Here is a 12359-nt window from a genome sequence, read left to right as displayed (position 1 = left end):
ATTAAATAATAAATTAGGCTGTTTTTTTTGCTTGTGATTTAGCTCTAAAGCAGGGGTGTCACACTCAATTTCACCAAGGGCCACACTGGAAAATGAGAAGCACATTCAGACATTTAGTTTATTTACATTCTCTTATTTAATTGAAAAAGTCAAACATCTTTTACTGTACTTTGGCATGACTTATATAATCTTCTCACTTACAGCTTGGTCGACATAAAGCCCCAAAAAAAGTAATTTAGCTATCAAAGAAAAAAGAGACAAAAACGTAGGAAAAAGTGGCAAAAACTATGAACAAAAGTGTTGGCAAAAGTGATAAAAACTTCAGAAAAAGCAACAACTAATGAAAACTAGGTGGGCCAAAATTTATTGTGGACCTAAAATGATATGTGGGCCGGATTAAAATCTGCAAGGGGGGCCGAGTTTGGCACATGTGCTCTAAAGGGAAAGCAAAGTTGGTCTGTTGGTCAGTTGGTCCACCACTTTGATCCACACTGAAATAGTTCAACAACTATCAGATGTATTGATATATTTTGTACAGACATCCATGATGCCCAGAAGATGAACCCTATGGCTTTAAGGATTCCCTGACTTTACCTCTAGCGCCACCAGTGGGTCAAAGTTTCCACTTATCAAGTTAAATATCTCAACATCTACTTACTGTAATGGATTGGCACATCATTTGGTACAGACATCATTTTTTCTTAGACAATGTGTCCTGATGACTTGATTTGATTCCCCTGACTTTTCCTTCAGCACCATCCTGAGTTTGATGCTTTTTTAGTTTGAGTGAAAGGTCCCGACAGTTATCGGATGGATTGCCATGACATTTGGTACAGAGATTCATGTTCTGCAGATATGAAAGTCTAATGACTCCAACACTTTGGTTTATGAGCAAATAACTGCAAAACTAATGGCATTCCCATCAGCCTCAGCAGCACTAAGTGTGAAGTAGCAAATCATCATGCTTTCATGCTAACACACTAAACTAAGATGGTAAACATCTGCTGTTGTTCTCATTGTTTTTATTTATTTATTTATTTATTGTAAATTAGACTGTGTACGTGCACACCTTTCAAACTAAGTATTTTTGCATGTCTATTATTGATATTTTGGACATTGTCTCAATTCACTGATGACCATATTCTCCATATTCAGTGACAAAGTCTGTGACCTGCACGCAACACAAAAGAGCAGTAAAACTTGAGACTTTTCAAACAAATTAACCATCCACAAATCAATTTCTTTTAATGACTGTAGAGACCATGTGAAAACATTTCTTTTAAATTCCTAATAATACTGTAGGAGAAGCATCTCTGGAGACATGAGAGTTTCCCAGCCAGTCAGCTGCCTTGTTAAGATAAGATAACAACAGTACATACTAGTGTGCTTGTACAACGACTCTAAGTTAGCTTCTTTTTTTAAAGCTTGTTTATTTGTACAGCTATGTACAGAGCAGCACTGTTTTCCAGACACATCCGGTTTCACAGGATCACAGTTACACACAGTCGGTCTCAGCAGGCTCCAGCAGGAGGTCTTTTAGTGAGCAGTGAAGCCCTTAGGGGTTAAGTGCCTTCATGGGTAAATTGACAGTAGTGCTTGACTTAGTGAGAGGCATCATTTATTCAGGTTCCACCTTCACAACTTTACAGCCTTTAGAAGAACAGTTAGAACCGTCTTGATGCATAAAAGCATTGTTCTTTTGTTTATGTACCATCTGTTATTGTGTGAAAGCAAGGTGCACCCGGTCCGGTCCAACTGAACCGTGAATTTATTCACACTGCCTCTTCAAGTAAAAAAATGTCACGATCAATCAATAAATTAGTAAAATCTTGAAATCACTAAGCCCACAATATGTACCTCAAGAGGGATGCAACGATGAAAGCATTATTTTCTTTCAGTGGGTGGATAGAATTTGTCTTGGTCAGATGAGTCACCTTTTCAGTTATGTACCATTAGTTAGTAGCAGCAGCACATTTAACCTTTTGTGGTGTCTACATTCATCTTACTCCAAAGGCCATCCACGTCCCCGCTGGTATCAAGATGTTTATTTAATACTCTTTTTGTGTATATGTAATAGCTTGACATCTAGATGAGACTTGTGCCTAATGGTGTAGGATATGTTGTAAAATGCTTATGGTCTACATCCATCAGAGCTGAATCTGTCTCAGGAAATGAGTCAGGAGAGCGAGTTTGAGGAGGGAAAAGCTGAAGAGTGCAACAGCAACCTTAATTTAAAATGAATCACTGATTGGAGGGAGTTATATTCAATTACCCTAAAATTCTGACACTGCAGTCCTGTTTTTCCCGGATCTGAGCCCCGGGGGGGAAACTACCAATCCCCTAACTGATCACATATGAGAAGAGATGAAATTGTGAACAGCAGCACTGTAATGCAGCTTATTGTTTATTGCATCACATAGAACTTGAAGGAAAATGCTCCCTTTGATCAAGCAGTGTCTGGTTGGGGCTCCTTGTGACGTTTTAGATGTAAGTTTTTAGCTCTTCCACCAGTGTGACTTGCCCTCTAAACTTATTATACTTAATATAGGATAATACGTCACAGGGCCCATTTTTCTGCAGAGCAAGTACTTTTACTTTGATACTTTAAGTATATTTTGCTGATAATGCTTCTGTACTTTTACTTACTGGATTTTGTTGAGGGTTTGTAATACTAATGGGAGTTGTATTTGTACTTTTACTTAAGTAAATGATCTGAGTACTTGTTTCATCAACGGGCACGCTGCAGTGTAGTTCATATGTTGTACGCTGCTACCCTCTAGTGATAAAAAAAAGAAACACCAAGAGACACAAAATCTGATGAATGCTGCCTCTGTTTTCTGTTTACTATTTATTTTTGTGCACCGCACTTGATCATTATGTACATCCTGTAATGGTAAACAGACCTGAAAAGGAACACATGAACATCATTTTTACACAGTTTAGTAATACTTGAACAGCAGACAGGCAAACACATAACGTACAGTAGTCTGTATCCAATTCTGTATTCATACATACCACAACTTCAAACAACACACATCCATTGACTACAATATAGAGAGGTTAGCTTTTTAACATAGCCGTACGATTTCAGATAGAAGAATTCAGTCAGCGAGGGAGCTTATGAGGGTTATTTCACATGTAGGTCCTCAGTGTAAATAGAGCACAGAAGCACATACTACATACTTCCTGTGTTTGATAAGTCGCCAAAGAAAGCAGTGGCCTCTAGATCAGAGTTTAACATTTTCAACATGAGACCAAGAGTCTTGTTCAGGGACCCATTTTAGTCAAGACGCTCTGTCCAGTTGAAGAAACAGCGCTTTATAGCAGTCATAATCTTTTTCCACTGGTCAGTGTAGTGAACATCCTCAACACAGATGAACAAACTGGGAATCCTGGGTAATAATGAAGTCCAACAAAGGGAAAAACATTAACATGGTTAAAAATCTATATCTCCAAAACAGACAGAATGACAGCATGAAAACGGTATAAAGAAGTTTATGAAAATGTAAAGGCAAATATTCTGCTAAATGTGCATGTGTGAAAATGGACGATGTCTGACTGATGTCATACATCAGAAAAAAACAGCTCTTTACAGTAAAGCTCTGTTGTTAGAAGGATGTTATAGGATCATATTAGTTTCCTGTGAAAACCTCAAACCCCTAAAAGAAATTGAGAATTGCTACAGTTTCGACTTGCTTATCAGTAAATACATTTTACTTATCAGTTTTGTTTTTGCATGTTTGTCATTTGCCCATGGACTTCATCCCAGCAGTATGAAATACTTTTTCCACAAGGAGAAAATGTTAGGAGTCAATTTCCATATATCAGTGAAATTATTTGGAAATAATTCATAGCTCTTCTAGATTTAAACTATTACAAACCTGCAGCATATACAACTATGTATGCATGTGTGTTGATATGAAATAGTGTCAGTATTACTCATCCAGACAAAAAGCTGCATGATCATTATAAATAAAAGTGTCAGTGCTGTGACAGAAATGTCTCACAAACGTAAACAAATTACATAAAGTAATTCAACAAAAAAACATGTTGCAATCATTGCAAATCAGTGTTGTAATGACAGCAAATATATGTAGAATCTGAGTGAAATGAAGAATTTGAGATATGAAGAAGTGAGATCCAGTAAAGCACAAAATTCAATCATTATGATATATCATCTTACATTATGAGAACATTTCCCATCTCTGCAAAATCAATCCACGATTCTTTTTGCATTGTGGGAAGTTCGTAACGACAGATGGGCAGCACACAAGCATCACTTCTGTTGTTTGGAAAAAGTTATTGCAGACTATAAAAGGTTATACACTCAAAAATTGTGATACAGTCTTACAAATGATTCCCGTGTTTTGCTTGACGGTCAGTTAATGAGTTAAACTATAATGGTCTAAAATATCCCAAACATGTCCTTTACATAAGTTAGCTGATGATATGTGCAGTTTATTTAAATCACAATAATGCAGCAGGTCTGATAAACAAAATGAAGATGAACATATAAATAACAATGGCTTTCCTTCAAAGCTGTACCAAGTAAAAGTTTGTGCTTTCACAGAGCTCCCTCGCAAAAATACATGTTACTGTACGAGTGAGTACACATGAGGCCTCGAGGTGCTTCATGTATGGAACTGTACATGTGCCTAAAATACAGTATACAATCCTCAGTTCCATGCAGACATGGAAACACACAAGGCTTGATTACATCAGACACACCAATGAAAAAGCATTCCCCTACAGTACAAACACCTTTTTGTTAATCTGTCATATGCATATTAACTCAGAAACTGAAATTGTAGCAGCCTTCTGGTGTGTGTTTTTATTGTAGAGCCCCGTAATTTTAATTTTCAATTATCCTCAGCAGACTTAATAAATGAGGCTAATGGAGATGGAAGCCAAACTGTAATCAGAGTTACTGTCAAAAGTGGTAAAAGCAGTTTGCTTTCATTCTTTTTGCACTTTTTAAATTTGATTGTTAATTTGTACCTCCAAACAGCTTGTTTTGGATGGAAAACAGGTTTGTCAGTGAAGAACGTATCGTAACTTAACGCCGCTGTTCTTATCTGTTCTTCTAAGAACATTCAATTCCATGAAAAAGCGTGAATTTGCTATGACAGAACTGATCATGGATTCAATTTCTACACAAAGTACAACAGAATGTTTTGTGGGTAAGTGGCTTGATTGATGTTAAATGCTTATTTGTGCCCTACAGACTATCTGGCGCTCTGAATCCCTTATTTAGAGCAGTCTGTGAAATGCTTTATCAGTTTACTCCCTGATGTGTTTTTCTCTTATCTTGCTCTCTTTTGATCCGTCTCCTTTGAATCAAGCGTTTCTTTTGTTTTTTCTAGACGTGCCGATGTCTCTGCTTTGATTAGTGGGTTGGTTTCAGGGCTAAGGACACTCAACAAGGAAGGGCTATGTTGCACCACATACATACCTTAGGTAGTTACATTTTATCTACAGGGAGTCATTTGTTCAGTCACACTGTTGGTCACTGGAGTTCTGTAAGTCTTTTTCCGTCTTTGCAGATCAACTGAATGTTCTGTGTTTGTTTGTGGTGAGAAGAGAAGTACGGGTCAAAGCACAGGTATAAAGGCAGATGTTGTAGGGTGCGGCTGTAGTATGTTGACAAGAGGTGGGGAAACATTTTTAGGATTGGATGACATAATGAGGAGGGACATCCTCTCCTCGCTCCCTTCCTCTCACTATTTATTCAGTAGAGGGGTTTTTGTCCTTGGCTATCAAATTCTGACCAGGCGTCATTTAGTTCCATGAAAATCATCTTGGCATATTGTTCATAGGGCTGTCCTGTCGCCTGTGAGGGAAGACAGAAAAAGCAGTTAAACCCACAGGACAATCCCCTAAAATCATGTTCCTTTTCTGGCCATATCTGGCCAAAAACCTGGAGGATATAAAACATCTGCTTTGATATAACAGATTTGACTGTGGCCAGATGTGTTCAAGCTGAAACATGCTTTTGAAATTCAAGAGCTTCGACATCAAGCCATATGTGACTCCTGTCAAAAAAAGAAACTAATTGACAAATACACACTATTAATGCATTCACACACAGGTGATGAACCATTGGGGGGAAAAAAGGTAATACATAAACAACCAACAGGTCTGAAAAAAACCCAACAAAGATATTCATTCTCCAAACACTGTTCTTGACACATTTTATTGATTATTTATTATTCTTTTTATTTGTTTTATTTGTTTTATTTTATATTGTGGCTATATCTTATGTCTTGCTTTTGGAAGTGCATCCATGCATCTTTGTGTGTTTGTATTTACACATAAATACACATGCGTAAACACACACAGTGTACACAGTATACTGTGCAGTGTTTTACTGCTTTTGTGTGTCCTTATATGCATTTACTGTTTGTTGTCCTAAATAAATGTGCTCATGTTTTTATGGGCTTATGCAACCAAACCACATCTGGCATGAAGCAGCCTTTGAGTCTGCCCTGTTTTGATTATTTAAATCCCGCCCTCTTGTAATGATTGATCAGTTGGTATTGATTTAAGCAGCCTTTGAGTCTGCCCTGTTTTGATTATTTAAATCCCGCCCTCTTGATCAGTCGGTAGTGATTTTGTGATTCACTCACTAGACCCCTGTGATTGGGTACATTTTAGGGTGTGTCTACGCTCTTGTTCTGATAAAAGAGAGGATGAATAGGGGGATGAGAAGTGATTTCTCCTTGCATGCATGCTAGCAATGTCCTGCCATGATCTCACAACAGAACTTAAAGCCATAATCGGAATCCACTGAGTGTTCCTGAGAGAGAGAAAAAAAAAGGGCTGCCCGGATGACTGAAACCACAGGTAAGCTTATTATACTGGCTGCTGTTATGATTGTTATCATTTCAAAATAAAAGTATTTGAACATGAAATTGTGAATTCTTTATAACTAATAATCTGTCATAATATATGGTGGTATTTTGGGTATAATACGGCATTATATGCTGTTTATAATTACAGCATAATTTAGATACATGGTGTCTTATAAGGGTATAACTGTGTTCGTTTACTGTCTAATAAAGATCAAATTATTTCTTGTTTTGGTTAAATTTAACATGAAGTATGGCTTATTACGTCTTATCTGTGTACTGTAAAAAAGGGCGACCGATTTGAGTCATTCTTTGTCCACTGTATGTATTCACAGGTACGAACTGCCTTCCAGACTCCTGATGATGGAGCTGATGTTCAGCTAGAGCCTGGTGACTCTTACTGTAAAGATCCGAAGCCAGATCTTGAAGATTCACTGCAACAATGCCCCTGATCCCGCGCCTCCTAATACTGATCTTGGTGGAGTCCACCATGGGAGCTCCCCAGGTCATGAAAGTACCAGACATAAGAGTAGATGGTATGAATGTTTTTCTGACTATGGCATGGCAAGTAGCCAACCATATATACCCTAATTCCAGATGCTATGTCTGTGGCCTAATGCCCCACACAGCTGGAGAAGGTTTACCTCTGATGGCCTTACCGCCCTCTGACTGTGACACCTGCCACCTGATGCATATTCCGCTATCGCAGTCCTATTCTCACCCTGATTGTTCCAGTCTCTCCAAAATGAGGCCACTTGACTGTTCTACAGGACATGCAAACTGTTATAAATGTCTCAAAACCCCCAAACCTGTTCCCATACAGCTCATCCCTCAGAAGTTCCCTTGGTGTCTCCAGAATGACGGCGAGACACCTGTAGGGCAATCGGACTGCCTTCGTACATTCAAATGGGACCCAAAACTAACCAATATTGAATTTAAATCTCTGGATTCTGCACCACAGAACTGTTTGGAAGCAGCGGGCCAGGCTCGCTTCAGTGCTCTAGCTCACCGCACAGCTAGCTGCACCATCTCCTCTCCTGTGGGAATGTACTGGGTCTGTGGAAACCTTGCATACCCGTATCTTCCTGTGGATTACAAAGGACGCTGCGGATTGGCGTACGTCATCCCGGCTATGAGAGTGGCTCACTCCTTGCCCCAGAAGCCTCTTAAACGGGTACGACGTGGACTTTCAGATACCTTTGGGACTCACCATCAATCAAATGTCAAAAACGTACTCGGCCCCCTTCTTCCTTTTTATGGAGTTATGTCTGCGTTAGATCAAATCGCCGATCTGTCTCAGGCAATAGAAGTTATAGCTAATGAAACTGGTAAAGCTCTCATGCTTCTGTCAAGTGAACTCGCCTCTGTTAGACTTGTAGCTTTACAAAACAGAGCAGCTTTGGATTTTCTTTTAGCAGCACGAGGAGGAACTTGTGCTGTTATTGGTGCTGAATGTTGTACCTTTGTGCCTGACAATAATGCTACGATTGGTGATATAATTAACCACCTTCATGATACTGCGAACTCTGTTCACCAGGATAGTAGTTCTTTATTTGATTGGTTGAAAACTGCTTTTGGTACAGTAAGTTATCACATTGTTGAAGTGATGATTACTTTGGTTGTTTTCATTGTATTGATGTCTGTCTTTAGTTCATGTTTGAAAAAGTTCATCTTCAAAATAAGATAAGTACAAACACGTTTTCATCCTCCTAGACTGGCACCTTTGAACGGATGACATGTTTCAGAAGTCTGTCAGATTAATTCTGTTTAGGTTCTCAGAAACCAGTTGAAAAACATAAACAATAGATAGATAAATAAAATGGAATTTAATTTGCTTTATATCTGTGATTGGTGTTGACAGAACATTTTGTGCCACACAACCCGTCTGTTATTGAAGTTTTGTAACAATTTGTTGTAACCTCTTAGCAGTCTTTTTGACCCTAACCATGAGTAATAAATAATAATAAAACATTAACTATTTCCTTATTTGGTGTAATAACAATGCTGTGCAAGTCCAGAGAAGGGTTACCACTTCAACAATTATCTACATATGGGGTTTTAATCATAAAAGAGCAGAAGAAAAGACAAAAAATATTCAAGAGGAAACAATTTGATAAAAATTACAAATATTTTTCCTGTTTTTACAAATATAGCAGTGGTGTTAAATAATGATTAAATAAAATGTCAACAAAACACTAGGGTTAATAAAAGATAACTTGAATAATGTAGGGTCAGAGAAGTCATTATGTGTCTCACCTTATCTGGGTGGACGACCAGGACAGCTTTGCGGTAGACCTTCTTGACCTGTTCTGGAGTAACCAGGTCAGCCATGCCCACAGGCTTCCAGCGCGTCTCTCCCTCCCACAGCACAGTATGCATGGTGGACAGTAGAGAACGGATGTTACGCTCCTTCCCCTCGATCCAGTCCAGAATCTGGGTCACAAACAGGAGAGGGAGAGACGGGGAACCATTAGCCAGTGATGAACAGATTTGGAACAATTATTAGCAGAAATGCTTTCAGTGATTTTTGGCTCCGGTGAAATGTTTTTAAAGGAGTAATTAGAGGAACCAAAGTTTGGTCATGGTAGACCTACATTGGTCGCTTCATTAATTCTGTAATACACAGAAAGGCTTTAAGCCAAAGGGTTCTGAATACACGCTCCTACTTTTGGGACTCACTGAATTGCTTCTATTGTCCTACATTGGATAAACAGATGACAAAAACCCAATGAACTGATGTCAAACCGTAATTCTACTCAGATGTAGTGATGATACAAGAGTCATGGGACTTCATGGTCTTAAGTGTTGAAACGTAAACAGCAAATAACAACAACAAACCACTCATTATCTTCATTTGTATACAGATGGTACTTAATATCACATCAGAAAAAAGCCCCTGCCTTTATTTTCTCAGGGTCCATCTCTTTGGCCATCTCCTCCTTCCTCATCTCTGCTATAGTCCTGGGCCCTTTCTTCTCTTTGGCCCCTGCGAAGCCCTGACCAGACAGCAGGTCATCAAAGTTGGCATGAAAGGCTTTGGGCTTAGAACCTGGCAGAGAGAGAGATGCAAACACAAAGAGACAAAACATACTTTTTAAAGCTATTTTAAGCCACTTATGGTCCTGCACTATTAGATGAAACTGTACTGTAAACACTGTAAACATTGACTTAGTGACAGATCCATTCCAACTGAAGAATGAATGTGCCTATTACTTTATGTAACAGAGACAATACAAATAAACATTGTTATGTAGAGAGGAGTAATGCAACAGGGGCAGGGCATCTAGCTTAAAAAAGTATAGCACTTTGTTCAAAATATGTCATGCCTACAAGAATGTATCACATTCACAACCTGATCACAACATTTGCATCATACCAGAAACATCAAATCTAATTCCACATCTCCTGCTCACCCATGGCAGCCTGTACTTTGCCCCCTGCGCTGGGTGAGCCCCCTCCTATTGCAGAGAAGCTGACATTGTAGTTGGGTCGGTTCTGGGGCGATGTGTGAGGCATGGGGGTGTGGCTGGGGCTGGGCTTTGGCTGCGGGGCAGGGCCCTGTCCTTGGTGTGGCCATCCTCCACCGCCTCCAACACCTGGCTGCCACGAGGGGAAGCCGGCTCCTGTGTGGGACTGCCACCCTTCTGCGTGCTGGGGAGACGGAGGAGGTCGCGATGGGGAGCCCATGGGTGGGATGGAAGGGGCAGTTCCAGTAGGAGTGGTGGGTTTACTGGAAAAGCCAGAACCTGCTAATGGAAATGTTAGACATAGTGTAAGGTGAAAATAACAAATACTCAGATCAAGTGTTTCAGAAATTTTCTAGTGACTGACCTCCAAGGCTTCCCCCGAGGTTGCCTAAGTCAGCGAACGGGTCCAGGGTGTTTGGCTGGGTTTGGTGGGTGGGGGTGCTGTGGACCGAGCCTGTAGGGCTTGTAGTCGCTGACCGACTGCCCATACCAAAGCCTGCTCCTGGATGATCAACAAACAATGCATATATTTTTGAGCCCGACATTTTACAGTTACGGAGGTGTTGTGGTCTTCAGCAGTCAGTTCCACCAGCTCCCACTGATGTAAATACATTAAAAAAGGTTTCGTAGGCTTCCACAAGTAAAGTATTAGATGAACATTCAGTGCTCTTTGTGTGTGTGTGTGTGTGTGTGTGTGTGTGTGTGTGTGTGTGTGTGTGTGTGTGTGTGTGTGTGTGTGTGTGTGTGTGTGTGTGTGTGTGTGTTTGGGTTACTGGTTTCTACCTGTACTTGTAGTAGCAGGTCTGTTCCAGTCCCATCCTCCCTTTGCGTTTAGCTGCTGAATGTTGACGGTTGGGGTGGCGGGCGGGACTGGGGAACTCCGGCCTATTCAAGCACATAAAGGTTTATCACAGACTGAGCGAATAGTGAATGGGAACTGAGCATGACATTGAATGAATAAATGAATTAGCATGATACACTGATTAAAAGGCATACTGATAATCTTGTTGTTGTCTTGCTTCATCATGCACACACTGCTCTGTAAGGTATACAGCCTAAAGGCTTCAGGCTGAAGATGTTGATGGTTAATTGAGAATGATCCGTGCTGGGGGTGAAATATCAAGCCAGTGCCATCTCTATGCAATACTAATCAGACAGGCTGTAAATACTCATCATACATCATGCAAACCCATTCATTTCCAAACATACAGCAGCAATGGAAAAAGGCTCTCTTGCAAAGCCAGCATGTGAGTAAGCAATAAGTAGAGCAAAAATACGAGAAACGAAAAAGATATTAAAATCAGTCTAATATATCTTGGGGTAGAAAAATATTGTAAAAGTTTTAACCAGAGTTGATGTGCAGAGACAATCAAGATGCATGTTTATGTGTTATGGTGTGGCAGCAGACTTGCAAATACTGTATAATGTGCCTTACCATTGTACAGACTCTTTAATTAGATCCAAAATGCTGTGAAACTGTGCAGCAGAATCATGCCTTACCCAAACTTGTAGGATGCAGGGTGGGTGATGGAGAGCGTGCAGCATGCAGGAAGGGGTCTGGCTGCCCCATGTTACCTGGTCCAAGGAATGAACCAATCATGTCCTGAGGCTTAGGCATGGGACCCGTCCCAAAGGGATCAAAACCTGAGGGAAACAAAAACTCCATTGCTATCGTCTTACTCTAGAAAATGTTATGGCCAAACTGCACTTTTTAAAAAGTTGTTTCATTTTATTTTCTTCACTTTTGCATTTTGCACATTTGCTACTGGGTTTCTTTGTATGATATATTTTCAAATAATCCTAACTGCTTTACCTCCAGATGTTATTGTCTAGAATATTTATTTTGAGATTGTTCGTGTAACTGCATTACATATTGTGAATATTTAAAATTATATTCTTGTTATTTTCCTTACAGACTATTTTCTTTTAAAAGGAAAATTAATTAATGTGATAACACTCTGACCAGATATCAGAATTTGAGTATGGCATATTTTTACCTTACTTGACGTATTTACAGTATTCATTCATTTTTATGCCTTCATTT

The 12359-nt window shown here is 39.6% G+C and overlaps 1 protein-coding gene across 4 annotated transcripts in view; it reads right to left on the bottom strand.

Moving 5' to 3' along the window:
- Window positions 1–4437: 4437 nt before the first annotated feature.
- dnajc6 (DnaJ (Hsp40) homolog, subfamily C, member 6) overlaps window positions 4438–12359 on the bottom strand; it is a 43284-nt gene continuing 35362 nt past the window's right edge. For 2 of the 4 annotated variants that reach the window (XM_078258541.1, XM_078258538.1), the window contains 7 exons: window positions 11816–11959; window positions 11099–11200; window positions 10680–10817; window positions 10262–10597; window positions 9749–9897; window positions 9105–9281; window positions 4438–5830 (listed from right to left, as the gene is read on the bottom strand). In XM_078258541.1, the coding sequence (XP_078114667.1) occupies window positions 5729–5830; window positions 9105–9281; window positions 9749–9897; window positions 10262–10597; window positions 10680–10817; window positions 11099–11200; window positions 11816–11959 (1148 nt within the window). In that variant the 3' untranslated portion in view covers window positions 4438–5728. The remainder of the gene's footprint in view (window positions 5831–9104; window positions 9282–9748; window positions 9898–10261; window positions 10598–10679; window positions 10818–11098; window positions 11201–11815; window positions 11960–12359) is intronic. The other 2 variants (XM_078258539.1, XM_078258540.1) reach the window with 2 other exon arrangements.

This window comes from Sander vitreus, chromosome 9, assembly GCF_031162955.1.
Source record: "Sander vitreus isolate 19-12246 chromosome 9, sanVit1, whole genome shotgun sequence".
Lineage (NCBI taxonomy): Eukaryota > Metazoa > Chordata > Actinopteri > Perciformes > Percidae > Sander > Sander vitreus.
The sequence above is the reverse complement of the archived record's forward strand: the minus strand, read 5'-3'. Positions and strand labels throughout refer to the sequence as shown.